The sequence below is a fragment of the Lissotriton helveticus genome, chromosome 1_2 (assembly GCF_964261635.1).
Source record: "Lissotriton helveticus chromosome 1_2, aLisHel1.1, whole genome shotgun sequence".
NCBI classification, from domain to species: Eukaryota; Metazoa; Chordata; class Amphibia; order Caudata; family Salamandridae; genus Lissotriton; species Lissotriton helveticus.
Genome location: NC_136058.1, coordinates 147,303,149 through 147,321,318, shown reverse-complemented (window position 1 = coordinate 147,321,318; position 18,170 = coordinate 147,303,149). Strand labels below are relative to the sequence as shown.

At 49.8% G+C, this 18,170-nt stretch overlaps 1 protein-coding gene across 1 annotated transcript in view; it reads right to left on the bottom strand.

Moving 5' to 3' along the window:
- TTC4 (tetratricopeptide repeat domain 4) overlaps positions 1 to 18,170 on the bottom strand; it is a 160,306-nt gene that overhangs the window by 71,113 nt on the left and 71,023 nt on the right. Inside the window, exon 4 of the mRNA XM_078670273.1 lies at positions 4,385 to 4,462. Within this exon, the coding sequence (XP_078526399.1) occupies positions 4,385 to 4,462 (78 nt within the window). The remainder of the gene's footprint in view (positions 1 to 4,384; positions 4,463 to 18,170) is intronic.

Here is an 18,170-nt window from a genome sequence, read left to right as displayed (position 1 = left end):
CCATGTATTTTGGTTATTATACAATACATAAAAAATGTAAATTAAACTCAAAAAACACTTTCTCTTTGCTTCAAAAACTGAGACATCAAGAGGTCTCTATTTACTTAGCTTGCGGTCTACGGCGACACCCAGAGGCCATTGCAAGTAACAACATTCCGAGACACCGCCTCAGCCTTTGTGTTGAAAGAAATATTAAAGTAGCATTGCAATGTAAAACCGTGGGTCACCGGAAACGGCAACAAAACAAAAAGCTTTTCTTTACTTCGGTGACGCTTCAAGTAACCAGTTTATTAAGAGTGCATCATTGCAGTGAGAGTTACTTGGTCGGGCCGGTGCTGGTGTGCTGTGACTTCGGTGCATGCGCGTTGACGGGCCGTGGTTTGCAAGGGAGACAGGAGATGGGCACAGCGAGCGCGTGACCTGATCCGATTCCTGAGGCTGCGCGTGCCCATCTCCTGTCTCCTGGGAAGCAGAGCCAGTGACTATAGGTCTCTGGCGAGACAGTGCTTCGTGCTGTAATCGCCACGAGACCTACAAAAGAGTAGATGGAATACAATATACCCCTTTGCTAGGGTCTTTAAGAGATTATCAATTTCAAGCTGCCAATCAGTACTTCAACCCTCCAAGACTGAAATCTCTGCTGTGCACTGAAACCACTATCCAGCAGCAGAATAGCCCTGTGTGGAGTCAGCAGAGGGTGAAATCCATTGCAGTTGGCAGACTGATATTAAATGAATAATAAAAAAAAAAGGTTGTAGTAACAAAATTTACTAATCTGATCTAAACACAGAGATTAAAGAGAAAACATGTAAAACAGTCTAGCCAAAAGGAAACCAGCGGGTATTAAAACCGGTGCAGCAGAAGGTTTCCTGGAAATCTGAACAGAAAACCAACATAAAGTGATCAGTTTTGGTCATGACTTCTTTATCACAGCATAATACGGGTTTATGGTAAGGACTTGTGGCCGCAAATGTAAATTACGATTTGAAATATTCAGCTCATGGCTGTACGTTTGACTCAGAAAGGTGTAACCTCAACTAAATGGAAATAGAAACATGTCTGCGAAAAGCCATGGCACATGAAATAGTTACAGCAATAATCTACTTCAAGATCCAGGATATTCTTTTTACAGAAACCTCAGATTCTGTGAATAAAATTAATTGTGCTACACAGCACAATTAATTTGTATTAATTAATATTCTATTAATTGGTCTTTTTTCCACAAAAACCCTCTGCTCCTCGTGGCATCAAGTGATACTCACTAAACCTGCCTTGCCTTGGGGTCAGCAGAGCCGTTTCTAGGTTTTTGCCACCCTAGGCGAGAATTGAAAAATGCTGACCCCTCCTTTTACTACCATTTCTCTCTCCCCGGTCATCCAGATTTTTCAATATAAAAGTAAATATTTAAACAGCATATTTTTGGGGTGAAAATGAATTGAAGCAGAGCTGAAGATGGCCTGGGAGCTCGAGACTGGAGCGCTGTGAGGACTGAGGCTGCTAGGGGACGGGGGCTCCAAGAGGACTGGGACTGCTAGAGGACAAGGGTTGAAGGTGCGGAGGCTGCTAGTGGATGGGAGGTCTGAGGGACCGGAAGCTCTGAGACAGGAGCTAAGAATGCTGAGGGTTCCGGGGAAGGCCCGGGCTGCTAGGGGTTAGGGAGTTCTGATACGACTGGAGCTGCTAGAGTGTGTGACCCTTAATGGCCAGGACAGGATCTGTACAGACAAAAAGGGTTTGGAGAAGACCAGGACTGCTGGAGGACGGGAACTAAGAGGACGGGGCTGCAAGGAGACATAGGCTGTGGGAGAACTGGGGGGCGTAGCAGCTAGAGGAAGGGGTCCGTGAGAGGGCTGGTGGTAGCTCCGAGAGACTCCCCCGGTGCACTGGGTGGTCCAAGGGGCAGGGGGCTGCTAGAGGCAGCTAACTCCAAGAAGGCCAGAGCCACTAGGCGATGGGAGGTCTGAGAACGCAGGGTGGTTATTAAGGAGAGTCTCCGAATGTACCGTGTCTCTGCCTCCCACGGGCTGAGATTTGAACTCTCAGTGCGGCCTAAGCCCCGTTACGGTTTTGAGAGTGCTTGTTCTCCAAGGAACCTGTCCCTACTTTCAAGGCCCTACTGCCGAGATGACGGACAGAATGCAGAATACATTAAAACTTTAACACTAGTCAAGAGATCTGGGTAAAATTTGATGTCCTTTTGCACACCGTGCCACCCCAGTTTAGACCCACCCATATGCAAATCTGTCTTGCCCCTGTTGGGAACAGTCCAGCCCGAACTGCCAGGCCAGGTCCTCCCTGGACCAGAAACGTGAGCCCTGGGACCAGCTTCGGGGTTTCACCCCTCATCAACTTGAAACGTGCGGTCCTGTAAGAAGGAGATAAGCCAGCCAAGAGCTCAATCTGTCACTCCTTGACTCCAGTCCATGAACCAGGATAGAGTGGGACACCATGTTAAAAGCCACGCTCAAGTCCAGTAAGATGAGCGCAGCAGTGCCTCCCTCATCCAGGTATTGTCGGAGTTGTTCCGTCACGCCCAAAAGGGTGGACTCAGTGCTGTGTCCAGCCATGAAACCCAACTGGGAAGGGTGAAGAGAGGAGTGTCAACAAATGATGAAAGCTGGGAGTTGACATGCTTTTCCAGCACTTTGGAGAAAACAGATAGCAAGGAAATAGGAAGGATGGCGAGAGACAGTCCGGATTCAAATTGGCTTTTTTTTTTTTAAAGAGGGAGGACTAGAGCATGCTTCCATCTCGGAGGTACCAACCACTCTTTCAGAGATGTATTCAGAACCTCCATAATTGTCAATAGGACAGTCGGGTCCAACAGGAAAGGTTATCTGGGGAAAGAGTCCAGTGGAGAGCCAGATTTAATTGAACACAAGGTACCAACAAAAGATGACCGGTCCAGAGGAGGCCATTAGCTTAAGTTAGCAGCACATTCTGTTTTAAATGCAAAGTAATTAGACATTACTTTCTGCCTATCTGGGAGATCGCCATTAGAGTTAGCCGCTAGCAGCAGTGAATTTTTGGCCAGCCGAGAGTTCATATTTTCCACTTTGTGAAGGAAGAAGAGAGCTGGCACATCACATTGTTGTTGGAGAAGAGAAGGCTTGGACAGGATGTTGCTAACATCCGAAAGTTCTTTAACCACTTTAAAAAGGGTCTTGTGTCAATTGTGGGCCTTAGTGATTTTAGCTCCATTATATGAAGCATGGGCAAGCTTATAAGAAGCTTTAAGTGAATCTCTGTATTTTAACTTAGCATTGACAGTGTATGACTTTCGCCAGCGTCTTTCCAACACCTTGCAATGTTTCTTTTCAGATTTAATTGACTCAGAAAACCAAGGGGCAGGAGGATAGGCTTGAACCACGCCTTTAGTAGACTCAGGAAGAGTAGTATCAATCGCCTCATCCAATCAATGATGGATCATAGTTTGATCCGAATCAAGATGTTTTAGGAGGGTGGGCTTAGTGCGGAGTAGCTGCTTATTGAGTGCTACAAGGTTAAGCTTAGACCAGTTCCTAGCTTCAAATTTCAAGGAGTCCATAAATGTGCAAAACATATATTGCAGGCACTGAAAAATTACTTCTTGAAAACTCACAGGATTGCAATGAATTGTAGTCTATTCAGATTCATGCCACTTTTAAACTGATATTTTGTGTAATATTTATAAATCATCAATTAAAGTATTGTTAAATGTATTCTGATAATGCCTATTTAAATCTAGATATCGCCTCTGTAGGCACCACATTCAGTGCCTGATCATTAATAATAATATTATTATGAAAGAAATACTTAGATATTGAAAAACAATACTACATTCAAAAGACACAAATGCCAAATGTGCATGTCCGTTTACTAAATATCCTTTCTTAATCACATTGGGCTTTTTAACTGCATCCCAAGTGGGCAACATATTAATTTCTGAATTAATGGAGCATATTACACGAAGGAATTATCAATGCAATAGTATCATAAAAATCTATGCCATTTCTAAAATGTAAAACTTCAGTGCTATTAAAGGCACACACATTCCTCACAAATTAATCCAAAATGTTCTTACCAATAACACATACTGATTATTGATAGTGAACACTTCTGCCACATACCCTAAATTCTGACCCCGCTGCTTGGTGTAAGTCATAAACATAAAATAGGACATTATTTAACCTATTTCCCTCTTTAAATGTGAGATACAGACAAATTCTAGCATTTCAATCATATTGCTAACTCAGTCATGACAAAGGATTGCCCTCACCCTAAATCAGTTTCCGTTGTTGCTTTCTTATATCACCAAGTTTGATATTAATTTTACTTAAAAAGCATCATAGGAAATGTATTCTTGATACGTAATACAGCTTCTACGCATCTGCGGTTTTCTTACCTCTAACAATTGCTTTTAGATGTTTGGGGTTATGCTTTCTTGCGGCAATTGCATCATTAAGAGCAGAACGAAGGTTACCTGACGAAAAACAAGAGAGAATAGTTTGTGTTAAAGTATTACATTTCAGCTTGGTATTGGGAGACCTACAAGCTGGGTATGCTTGCAACATTTCTATAATTTAAAGATCCTGAGAAATCTAGGGAGGAGTTAGTTGGACTGATATTGCATGTTTTCCCCTTGCAATGCCCTAAAAGTGGTATTTCCTTGAACACAATTCCACCTGAAAACATTTAGATCACGTCTCCTCCAGAGAAGTTCACATCATCCTAAATTACCTCCTCTCCGTCTTGCTCATTACGTTCAATGCTCGATGAGACAGATTCCCCTGAGAATCACCCTTTGTACATTTATAAAACAATAAAAAGATTTCAACCCACTTCATGGTTTAAAAGTCTTTGCTCTAACTTTCATTGGGTCCATAATCCAACATCAAAGCAAGAAAACATCCTTTAATACCAAAGCTAGCAGCATGAGAAAGGAGAGTCTTTAAGGAGGACTGGCACATGGAATAATAAAAATCACCCTCAAGGAATCAAGCCACTGCTTCCTCGTCCATCTTCTTCATCCCAGTCCTTATGCTGTGAGGACACATTAAACATTACTCTTCATTTTATCAGGGGCATCCTCTCTATTTACCACTTTGAGAGCAAGTGTGTCCCTCCATTACTCATTCCTTTTCAAACAAGCTCTGGTGTTTCTCACACCAATAGATTTTTTGTTCTCTTTTGGCAATTCATTGGCAACAGCGAATAACGCTGTAAACTGATCCCAAGGCCAATGAGTTACACAACTGCAAAACACTCTGCAAAGCAACAAGGTAAGCAGGTCCCTGGTGGTTTATGACTGAAAGTGCCGTAGGGCCTGCTAACCAGGCCACAGTGCCAGTGTTCTCTCCCTAAAATACGATGTAGCAAATAGGTACTCCCAATTGGCATGGACTTTATCCCCATTAGAAGTCCCTAGTAAAGTGGTACCAAGGGTACCCAAGGCATCGGTGTTAAAGGAATCCCCAGGGCCTGAAGCACTATCGGTGCCACCCAGCGTGGCCCAGGTAAATGGATGACAGCAGGCCTGCCACTGCAGGAACACTGCAAACTGCTCCAACTCGACTTTGCCATCACCATGTGTGGCAAAGTCAAAGCACTATCTTAAATATATGTCAGTCACCCCTAAGGTAGGCCTCCTGATCCCAGGAGGCAGGGTGCAGTATATTAAAGGTGTGGACATATAAAAGCAAGTTGTGTATGTCCCTAAAATAGCCCTTTCCATTAAGAACTACTATAACTTCAGATGTCCATATGATAAAGTAGGCTTGCGCCTGGGCACACTCAAGGTTTCCAGCTCAAACAACGTGCCTCTTCTACCCTCACACGATTAGTGTTGAGGTTGATGTGACGTGCACCCAGGGGGCTCCCTTAGAGGTTGCCCACCTCGTTGGCCAAGCCTTCCTGTGCTCCGTCTGGCAGCCCACGCTTGCTGAAGCCAAGACAAGAATCTGGCCTCCTGCCAGGCAGTGTGAACACTCCCAGAAGTCAAGAACAAAGACTTGGAGAGGAAGGAGGAGTCACCTTCTCCCTGAACAGGATGGCTAATGAAGTGGCACACCAAGGCAGTGTGCTTCAAAGCATTCACTGCCTCTGGCTGATTCCCAAAGGATGAAGCCACCCTCCCTCGCCTCATAAGCATCCAGGCAGGTGGGAATAATAGATGAAGGGCGTATACCCCCAGAAGGCTAGCTACACCCTTAGGGTGGGCTACCACATCTGTACAGCCAAGGAAGGTTTCTGCCATTTTTAGAAGTGGCAGAATAGAGGGTTCTGGGTAGTAACAGTGACCCCCGATCACCTCAAGGTCCGAGGGGTGGGGGGGATTAGCTGTTAGGGAAAGTAGCCCAATGTCCACTTGCACCCACACCCCTAAATTTAGGATTCAATGGACACCACTGACACCAGAACCTAAGATCTGTGAAGACTACAATGAAGGACAAAGTAGAGACCAGAGTCTCTGACAACATGAGATGCACAAACCAAAGGCGTACTACTCTGCACTGGTGGCAACAATCCTGGAACTGCAAGACTGCGACTAGTCCTGGACCAAAGACTGTCTCCCCCCGGACATAGGTACCCCTTTGTTAGCCGAAGGCAACTCCAGACTTCCCTGGACAGGTAAAAAAGATACCTGAAACTAAAGAAATTGCTGTCCATCGGGCCGTCTGAGGGATCGCCCAAAAGTAGATAGTTCAGTGCTTTGTGGAAAATGTAGTCCTGACTTCCAGCAAGTCTGAGGCTCTACTGTGTCCCCCCAGACTTCTGGACGTCGAAGTACCGATTTGCTGGCCTTACCACTACCAAGGCTTATTGGAGAGTAGTCAGGTTACCATCCCCTTAATTCAATGCTGCATCAGGAGGGAACCCTGCAGCACCTTCAACTGACTGTCGAGCTTTTGCATCAGTTTTCCGCCCCAGCACTATCACTCTAAGCAGTAAATTCAACACCACCGTGGTGGCCTCTCGGGCCAGGTAATATCAAGTAAACTGTTGTGGCTTGGTCCTGGGATCCGCAGCACCCTATCCCTTAGTGAGTCCCATGTAACTCGACCTGCAAGTGACCGATTGTCACTAGCACCCTTTTTCCCGTTGACCGCAATGGTAAAGTTTCTGTATTGAATTCCTTTGTGTTATGATTGTTCTAAAATCCATAACTTCGGTTATATGTATCCAATCTCATTCATTTTGGCGTCATAAATCATATAAAAACTAATGAATTGGTGTTGGATATACTTCAAGTTGTGTCAATTACTCATCGTCCATGTTGGTACTCTGAAATGCTTAACACATGTTCCTCTAGTAAAGCCTGACTGCTCTTTACCACACTACCAGGAGTGAGCTAAGGATTTACTATTGTGAATCCAAGGAAAATCTTTAGGGTATCAGGTCAGTACTGCTCGGGGGGGGTGGGGGGGATGTAGACGGCAGGGAACTTCGGAGCTCCTCCGTGCTGCCCCTCAAAGCAAGACATCCTGATGCAATTCTGAGGCCCACGGCACCGCAAACTTGAGCGGAATATTGGGTGCTTCCCTGGGAGAGATCTTGGGGCATAGAAGTGCAATAATCCGGAGAAATTGGCGCTTCTCCCCCCTTAAATTGCCCGCAGCTGAGGGGGACAAAATGGCGGCTGTGGTCCGAGCGGACCGAGCTGCGGAGGGGGGAGAACAAGCTGGGACTCACACGCATATTCCTTGTGAATTGACTGCGGCAGCGGCGAGGAGTCCGAACGAGCGCCTTCCCGCCGCCCGCATACTGTTGCCTGACCCCAAGATGGCCGGGAAGGCGGCAAGAGCTGGATGGTGGAGCGATCTTTTGCTTCTGATCTGTCTCCACGCTGGCTGATGAACTTCGGCGGGAATCGGGATTAAGCCTCCATTGTCCTAGACCCCAGGAGACTGACTTACTGATTGGGTCCTGGTGCTGGCTGGGAGATCCTACGGCTGATGACGACGGAGGGTGGACATACAAAGTGACTGCGGCCTGAAGGAGAGCGGGACCTGCGTGGTGCGGGGAGAACGCCTAGACATTGCTGTGCCAGCTACGGGACTACGGGGGGGATTGGACGAGCGGCGCGGCTGGCCAGAGTATTGCCGGCTGCATACCGGAGCCGCAGCATAGGGGTTAGCGGATTGGTATCCGGCGGCTCCGCACCTCGAGTCTTAGCTGAGGAGCACCTCGAGTCTCCGCGGTATTTTGTGCGCTTCCCTGGGAGAGGTCTCTGGCCATAGAAGTGCGACTGTCCGGAAAAATTGGTGTCTGTCCTCCTTGAGGCTGTCTGTGGCGGAGCGGGGTAAATGGCGGCTGAGATCGGCGGCAGGGTTTGCCGCTTCTGAGGGGAGCGAGGCCCCCCCAACACCTGTTCGGACCGAGCAGCGGAGGGGGAAAACAAGTTAGGACTTACCTGCATATTCATTTGTGAATAGGCAGTGGTGGTGGCAAGGAGCCTGGACAGGTGCCTTCCCGCCTCCTGCATACTGTTGCCTGACTCCAAGATAGCGGGGAGAGCGGCGAGAGCTGGATGGTGGAGAGGCCATTAACTCCTGAGTTGACTTCACGCTGGCTAATGCACTTCAGTGGGAACCGGGGATAAGACTGCATTGTCCTGGACCCCGGGAGACTACGTTACTGATCGGGTCCTGGTGCTGGCTGAGAGAGCCGTTGGCTGGTGACGCCGGAGGGCAGACACGCGAAGCGCCTGCGGCCTGAAGGAGAGCAAGACCTGAATAGTGCGGGGAGTACCTCTAGGCACTTCTCTGCCAGACTGCGGTGGGATCGGACGAGTGACGAGACAGGCCACAGTATTACCGGCTGCATCCTGGAGACGCCGCACGGGGGCTTACTGCTTGATGTCCAGCGGCTCCGGGCCAAGAGGCTTCTCTGAGGAGTGGACACAAACAGCTGGCAGGAGGAGACTGGGCTAAGTTTGCTGACCTGCACAGCTTAATTGAATGATACTGAGGGGGGAGAGTACAGATCCTGGAGACCTACTGCAGGAGTGGAGATTCTGCCCTTGGAGCCCTGCATCTGCGACGGTGGGTGCATCACAATACTGTGGAGGAAAGACAGACCTGGCTGAAGTGGAGAGGTGGCAGACGGGTCGACGCTATATCAGGCCGGTATAGTGACTGAGACTGCAGTATCCAGAGAGGTAGCCTTGAGTATAACTGAGCAGCTGGGGGGGGGGGGGGGGGGGGGTTGACTCTTTAGTGGGACCCCGGGGCGATGTGTGACTTTCTTTTGGCAGGCGGAAACGAACTGTGCTGCCTAGCGGAGGTGGACCGGGATCATAAATTCCCCTGGCATCACTGGCCACAGCTGCGTACAGCTGCCGTGATGGGTAGGGTGTCAAGGAAAAAGGGGTTCGAGGTGCTGCGGTTGGAGAAGCCGGAGTAGCACATGGAGGATGAGGATGCCAACACTGGGAGACGGAGACCGGGACAGTCTGGAGACCCTACACTGGGAGAAATTATGCAGGCCATCGTGGCCTCGCGGGAGGCGCTAGAGAAGAGGATGGACGCCATTGGCTCGATCTCACCCTACTGAAGGACGACCATTGAAAGCTCAAGGAGAGAGTGGCGACCAACGAAGTTACCATGAAAGACGTCCCAGACACGGTAGCTGCCTTGCGACAGTCACTGCAGGAAGTGTTACACAGAGTTAAAGTGCTGGAAGTGAGAGCGGAGGACAGTGAAGGGCGCTCGAGGCGCAACAACCTCCGCATAGTGGGAGTCCCGGAACGTGTAGAGGGAGCAGACACGGTCCAGTACTTGGAGACATGGCTGAAAACAGAGGTAGCTCCGGAGGGTCTCTCCCCAACAGAGAGCCCGAGATCAGGTAGTGCCCGGGGACTCTCGGACGTGGAGCTGCCGGACGTCACTCCGCAGACAGCAGATGGGATGTTTGGGTGATTGGTCTGCAGAGGGTATGCGGGGAAAGCTGGATGTCTGCAGTGACTACTGAGCCCAGAAGCCAGCTTGATGCAGGGTAGCACCGCGGAAGATGACCCTACAGAAATGCCGGGGGTCCAGTTGGCCGTATAAGTTCTCAAGGGGGAGGGGGGTTCTGGGGGCATTGAGCCCAAGTTATGCTCTAGCTCCTGGTTATGATTCTTTGTATGAATACCTTGGTTTGGATGGGGGCCTGTCTTTGTGTACCTGTCCTGGGGTGTGGGAGTTGGGCAAAGTTTGAAGTTGGGGAGGGACAGACATGTCGCTAGGGGGTTTCTAGAAGATCACGAACACGATTTTGGATTCATGGGTATCTCCGTAGTTCTCAAAGTTATGTCTTGGAATGTAAGGGGGATGCACACTATGGGCCGGCGACACAAAATACATGCGTATCTAGTATTGAGAGGGGTGCAAATTGCACTACTACAAGAAACCCACCTGACGAAGTTGGAAGGGGCGGCGCTGCAGCGTCGTTGGAGGGGGCAGGTGTTTTACACCACATATTTGGCCTATGCCAGGGGAACCTGAATATGGGTGCGGGCAGGGGTACTATTCCAATGTGTTAGACAGATGATTGATACAGACGGTAGATTCACAGTGGTAACTTGCGGCTTGATGGGCGGGACATTACATTAGGAAGCATATATGCCCCCAATGTTGAACAGACTACCTTTTTTGCACAGCTCTCATCCTCCGCTTCCAAACGCCCCCACTCATAGGGTAGCAGAGGCCCGACGAGACTGGCAACAATACTGGGGACTGACGGACACCTTGAGGTCTCATCATCCTGGGGACCAAGATTATTCTTATTTTTTAGCTGTACATGAGATGCACGTCCGGCTGGACGCTATACTGTGCTCCCCTGATGTCCATATGACTGTCACAATGAGTGAGTACCTGGCTAGGACGACTTCTGATCACAACCCGCTCTTGGTGTCCCTGCATTGGGTTCGACTTAGAACGGTGATCCCTAGTTGGTGTCTCCGAACGGAAGCACTAGAACACCAGGTCTTCCGAACCACCATAGGCTCTGCTATTGAGGAATACTTTCAGCATAACGTCAACACATCCTCTAATCTGCATAATGAGTGGGACGCATTCAAGGTAGTGATACGTGGGCGGTGCATTAGGGAGGCTGTGGGAGTTAGTAGAACTTTATTGAGTGAGGTACAGCAGGCGGAGCGGCGGCTCAGGGAGAAAGAAAGGGAGAGACCTAGTCGGTAGGATAAACAGGAGGAGCTGTTGAGAGCGAAAGAAGAGGTGGCGACGCAAGTAGAGAGGCTGAGGTGCTTTGATTACAGGGCGTATGCGGCGCGTGCGCACTCTAAAAGAGACAAATCTAGTGCACTACTAGCTTGGTTGGCAAACCCAGCCCGCAGAGGTACACCGGTCCTTGAACTACAAGAAGAAGGGGGGGGGCAGTACACTATGGACAGCAGGCCATTAACATGCAGTTCCTGGAATACTACACTACTTTAGATCGCAGCAGGTTAGACCCCAGACAGCTGGAGGAAGGGGATTTCCTAGATATTGAACTGCCTCAGATTGAGGCGGGGGACGCGGAGAACCTGGGTTGACCGGTGGAGCTGGGCGAGGTCAGGGGAGCCATAAAGCGTATGGCCAAGAACAAAACGCTGGGTACCGATGGATTACCATCTGAGTTTTATGTAACCTATGTAGATTTACTAGCTCCGCAACTGGTAACCCTTTACAATAGGTCGAAACAAGATGGATACTTGCCTAGCTCAACAAGGGAAGCAGTGATCGTACCCCTCCTTAAACCGAGCAAGCCGGAATGGGACCGCACAGCCTATCGCCCTCTGGCGATGTTAAATATTGATGATAAGATCTGGAGCAGTGTTTTGGCCAGTCGCCCGATGGTACATATGACAACTCTGGTGCATGGGGACCAGGCTGGTTTTATTCCTACCGGAATACGGCTATGAACATACGGAGGTTGTGTCAATTGCTGCACGGGACGGAGGCAGAGGGAGATGAGGCATGTGTTCTATCGATAGACATTGAAAATGCCTTTGATAGTTAAGAGTGGCCTTATCTGTTTAAGGTCTTGAGGATGTTTGGCTTAGGTGAAGAATTTGGGACCTGGACGAAGATTCTGTATAATCGCTCGACGGCCAGGGTTCGAATGGGGGGGACGATTTCTGAGGCTTGTGATGTGGGCAGGGGGACGAGACAGGGCTGCCCGCTGTCTCCCCTTCTATTTGCCCTGGCAATGGAGCCTCAGGCGGTCCACGCACGGACGGGGAGGCACTACATGGGTTTAGAGGGGATGGGTCAGATGCACTACATTGCTCTATATGCTGACAATTTGTTAATGTTCCTTGCCAATGCTACCAATGAGTTACGGGGGGCTCGGGAATTGCTGGCGAGACTAGGGCGAGCGGCAGGCCCTAAAGTCAATTGGAATAAGACCTGCCTATTTTCAGTACGAGGGGGCAGAGGTGACCCTCCTGAGGGGCTGGATGTGTGCTGGGAAGGCAGATGCTTGCCTTATTTGGGGGTCCGAATTTATCACGAGGCTGCTGATATATTTGAGGGCAACATAGGGAGCGCACTGAGAACTACCAGGAGTAATTTTGATTTTTGGGGGACTTTGCCTTTATCGGTTGCGTGACGAGTGGCGCTGCTAAAAATGATAACCCTGCCTCGCCTACTTTACTACGCTACCACTTTGGGTGCCTGGGAAATATTTTGCCCAATTAAGCTTTATGGTTACGAGTTTTCTGTGGGGCTCAGGGAGGTGTAGAGTGGCATTGACTACTATGATGCGCCCTAGGCGGGAAGGTCTAGGATTTTGCTCCAGCTACCGGTGCGTGAAAGGGAGGTGCCCAGAGATCTCTGGGTAATGCAGCAATGTTGGAATAGGGCCCTACGACGAAACAAGGTGGTCCATGCGTATAAGCCAGAGATTCCAATATGGCTCTGTGAGGAGCTGCCATACGGGGGGAGTGGCAGAGACTGTGGGAATGGGAGGAACTGGGGATCGCCACCGTTGGGGATCTGTAGGAGGATGGTACCCTCTGACCATTTCAAGACCTCATGGAGCGACATGAATTGCCAGCTCAGGACTTCCTTTTGCATGCGGTGTTGATGGCTGCTGTGCGTCAACACTGGAAAAAAGGAATGGAGGAGCCACAGACCTTCCTCCCTTGCCAGTACGTGGTCACCTCGGCTGGTAAGATTAAGGCGGTTACATGCCTGTATAGGAGATTGACAAGGGTCCAGGACTCTGCGCATTAAATGGGAGGCGGACCTGGGGACACCCATAGAGGCAAAGCCGTGGGAGATGCTGCTGGAACGAGCATGGAAATGCTCCTGGAATGCAAGATTCCAGCTAATACAATTCTATGTGTTTCATCGGGCGTACCTCACTCCTCATAAACCGAATGAGTTTTTCGGCTCCCACACTGCCTGCCCACGATGCAAAATGCTGTGTTTGTGCACATGCTCTGGGATTGCCCACTACTTCACGGGTTCTGGGGAGAGGTACTGACCAGGCTGAAGGAAGTGACGGACAGGGAGCTGCTGCTGACTCCAGGGGTTTGCCTGTTACACTGGTTCTCCCACACTGCCGTAACAAACTCACCAGTAAATTCCTGGATTTAGGGTTAGTCCTAGCTAAAAGGGAAAATTACTAGCTATTGGAAGGCGGCCACTGCCCTCAATACTGCGCGATGGCTGTGGGAGCTTATAAAGTGGGCAGACTGAGGGGACTTTCCGGCTGCAGATGGCCCGGAGAACTGACAACAATAGATTACTGGAAATGGCGAGAGCCTGGGGGGCGATGGTGGATCTTCTTAAGAACCCGACTGATGACGATGACTGATCCCCTGGGATGTGGGGGAATCCCTTTACTACATGGGAACATAACCACTGGCGAATGGGTGGGACGGACGGTGGGTGGGAAGATTGATGTGGGAGCATCACTCTAGATGGGACATTGAGTACTGCCATAGGGACTTCAACGAAGTGATAGAAATGCATATTGTGCAACAAGTGCGCTGTAAGGGAGAGCAACATGTCTGAGGGGAGGGGGAGGGAGGAGGTAGGGATAATGGGGGGGACCGGGGTAGGGGGAAAAGATGGGTTTTTTTTTTGTTCTTAAGTAGTCTGATAGGGGGGTTGGTGAAGATAGAGTAAGCATAATCCTGGGGTAGCATGGATCGGCCCCTCAGGACTTCATCACAATTCAGAATGAGTATGGCTCCTGCACCTGATGAACAATACCACTAGCTAAGAAGGAGATCAAGAGGTGGCTGATCTAACATGGAGCAGGACTATGATTTGTTATCTCATGGTGATACACAGATGCGCACCTGCAAATCAGGTCAGTACTGCTCTGATTACTTACCGGTAATCCTCACTACTCTTAGTCCTATTCGTCCTTGACCCAGTCATCACTAATGAGGTATCTTCCACTAACTGGAAACAAAACAGGAAATGCTTTTTAGGCTCCACTAACCCTCCTGCCAGGGGCTATGATCACATAGCCAACAAACAGAAAGCACCTCCTGACATACCAAGCAACAAAGGCCTGAACATAAGCATGACTGGGTCGAGGACGAGTAGGACTAAGAGTAATGAGGATTACCCGTAAGTAATCAGAGCATTACCTCTACGTCCCTCGTCCTCAACCCAGTCATCACTAATGAGGCATACCAAAGCAACAACACAGGAAGGCCTTTGGCATGCCCCACACTGAACACAGACCGAACACATAAGTGGAGTGCAGCAAGTCAACATGTTTAATAAATACACAGAATCAGGTGGGGGGTCAGGGGGGACACCCCCCAGAGCACGCAACACCACAACCAAAATTTGTACGGTCAGACAGAGCACAATTCAAACAGTAATGCTTCACAAAAATAGAATCAGCAGCCCAAGTCCCAGCCCGACGGATCTCATCAAGGGAAACCCCATGAAAAGCAGCCCAGGAAGCAGAGATACGCCTAGTGGGCCCGGCCTGAACCCCAGCAGGGAAAGGCAGTCCAGAGCCCTGATAAGCCAGAGAAATAACAGATTTGGTCCAGTGACCCAGTATAAGGCGGGATGCAACCTTCCCCCGACCAGCCAGACCAAATGTCACAAAGAGGGAGTCAGAAGAACGAAACACAGCAGACCGGGCAACATAGATAGATAATACAGACTTCACATCAAGAGTGTGCAACAATAGCTCAGCAGGAGAGGAAGGAGAAGGGCAGAATCAAGGGAGGATCAATTCCTGAGAAGAATGAAACATAGAACGAATCTTAGGAACAAACCCATGATCCAAACAGAGGACCACTGCGTCATCCATGAACCGTAAGAAAGGAGGAGAACAACGTAAAGCAGTGAGCTCAACCAACCTCCGAGCTGAAGTAATGGCCACCAGAAAAGCCACCTTAAAGGAGAGGACTTTGAGGTCAACAGACTCCAAAGGCTCAAAGCAAGAGGGCTGAAGAGCCCCAGGACCAAAGAAAGATCCCAAGGAGGAACAGAAGAATGAGCAGAAGGAGAGGAGAGAGAGAAACTGAGGAACAACCAAGATACCAACAACCCATCCGAAGACGAGAGCGAAACCGGATCCCGGAAAGCCCAAATAGCAGCCCATTGTCCCTTCAGGGTAGACAAAGCATAGTCCTTCTAAAACCCATCCAGAAAAAACTGAAGGATATTAGCGACAGTGCAAGAGGTAGAAGACAGATCAAGCCCAGAAGACCAGGAGGAGAAGGAAGCCAAATGTTTAGAGTAGGAGGACAAAGTAGACTTCCTATGGGATGCCTGCATCACCGTAATAAAGTGGTCAGGCAAACCCCTGACCCCAAGAGACAGCCGTTCCACCTCCAGACCGCCATGGTGAGAGGGACCAGGTGTGAGGAAGAGGTCGACCTCAGGGAAGATTGGCAGCGAGGCAGAATCCAAGGAGAACCCACCGCCAGGCTCAGCAACAACGGGAACCAGGACTTCCTGGGCCATTGAGGTAAGACAGCCACCACCTGCGCTCCCACCCTCTGCACCTCCAGCAGAAACGCCAGAATCAGAGGAAAGGGAGGAAAGGCATACAGCAACCAAGGAGGCCACAGGAGAGACAAAACCTCTACGCCCCAAGCAGCCATCTCCAGGGTCTGGGAACAAAAAAGGGGAAGCAGAGCATTGGTCCTGGAAGAAAACAAGTCCAGCCTGGGAGTCCTGAACCTCTGGCAGAGCAACCGGAAAATCCTGGGAGAGGGGCACAAAGTCAGAGATGACGGAAACCTGCGACTCAAGGCATCTGCTACCACATTGTCCAAACCCCGGATATGTTGAGCAGAGATGGCCAGAAGATGTATCTCCTCCCAACCTGCAATCACACAGGCCACCAGATTCAAGGAAGGACTGCGAGTACTATCCTGGTTATTGATGTAAGCCACAGTGACTGTGTCGTTGGTCCGCACCAGAACATTGCACCCCAGCAGCCGATCCTGGAAGAATCGAAGAGCATGCTCCACAGAAGACAGTTCCTTCCAGTTGGAGGACCGGCAGGACTCCAATCTCAGCTAACGAGCCTGGACAGACCACTGACCCAGAGTAGCACCCCAGCCGGACGCACTGGCATCCGTTGCCAACACCACCGGAAGGGGTGGTCGAAGCCACAACCGATTGGAGAGATTTGAAGAATCCAGCCACCACCGGTGAGCGGACACAAACTCCAGAGACACTGGCACCGCCACAGTGTAGTCCCAAACCCGGGAAAGGCATTCAGTGTGAAGGTGTGACAGCAAAGGCCGAAGATGGAACCTGGCCCACGGAACCGTGAAGACTGTTGTGGCCATGTGACCCTGCACTTTGAGCCACTGAAGAAGGGGAGCCGAAGCCTGAGACAATAACACCCTCAACAGGGACTGAAGGCGCAGAACCCTGGAAGGAGGAAGGAACACCTTGCCTAGAACAACATTGAAGTCCGCCCCAATAAAGGACCTCCGGGTGGCAGGAAGCAGGTGGCACTCGGAAAGTTCAATAGAAACCCATGGCGCTTTAGCGTATGAATGGGCAAAGACAGGTGCTGGGACATGACCATGGCCAAAGGTGCCTGGAGAAGCCAATTGTCCAGATAAGGAAACAGACACTCCCAGGAGGTGAAGATGGGCCACAAGGGGAGCCACCTCTTTGGTGAAGACCCTGTGAGCGGAACAGAGACCAAACGGAAGGACACAGAACTGCCAATGACGACCTCTCGGGTAAAACAGCAGAAATTGCTGATCCCCCAGAGCCACAGGCACATGAAGATACACAGCTTGGAGATCCAGCGTAGACATCATCCAACCCGCCTGAATCAGAGGGCTCACATGTTGCGGTTTCTCCATCTTGAATGGAACTGGTTCAATGGCTGGAGATTGATCACAATCCGAACCCCCCGTGACTTTCGGAACGGGAAAAATTATAGAATAAGTCCTCAGACCCCACTCCAACCGAGGAACAGGCACAATCGCCTTCTTACGAAACAGGGACTGCACGCCGTCCAACAGTGACCAACGACGAGCCATGTCAAGGGGATCGGAGTCCGCACCCTGCCTGATGGCGGCGGAGGGGAAAGGAACTCGATCCGATACCCACGGTGGAGGACATCCAGAACCCACTGGTCGGTTGTTGATAGACACCAAGCAGGCAAGAACAACCGCAGACTCCCACCAACCACTGGCAGACCACCAGCAGGATCTCCCCGGGGGGCAACATAGTCAGGAACGCTGAGGACCCTATCCCGCATCCTGAGGGGTATTCTTCAGAAACTGGCGCTGGCATCCATTACCAGTACCTCTTTGTCTCCAAAAGGAAGACTTCTGTAACCTCGAAGGCTGACGGAAGGACTTGGCATTGGAGAAGAATGACTCCTTATGGTGAGGTTGATGCCGAAGGAAAAAGAATGTTCTAGCTCTACCTAGAGTATGTTAGATAATAATAATAAGACTAGCACAAAGCCCACTGTATGGGATTGGTAATGTGTTATGGTTCCATAGCCAATACAACCGGCAGAAGCACTTGTGTGCAAACATTGGGAGAACCCTCAGAATGCGCACACATACATACAAACATGCCAGTTAGTCACTGTTCGCCGTCACATTCAGGACTTCTCCTGTACAGGTGAGCACCAAAAAATTAGTCCAGCAAGACCAGACATAAAGATAGGTTTTCCTAGAAATAAGAGGAAAAAGAGACTATACAGATGGGAGGCACTGCTATGGTGAAGCAGAGCAG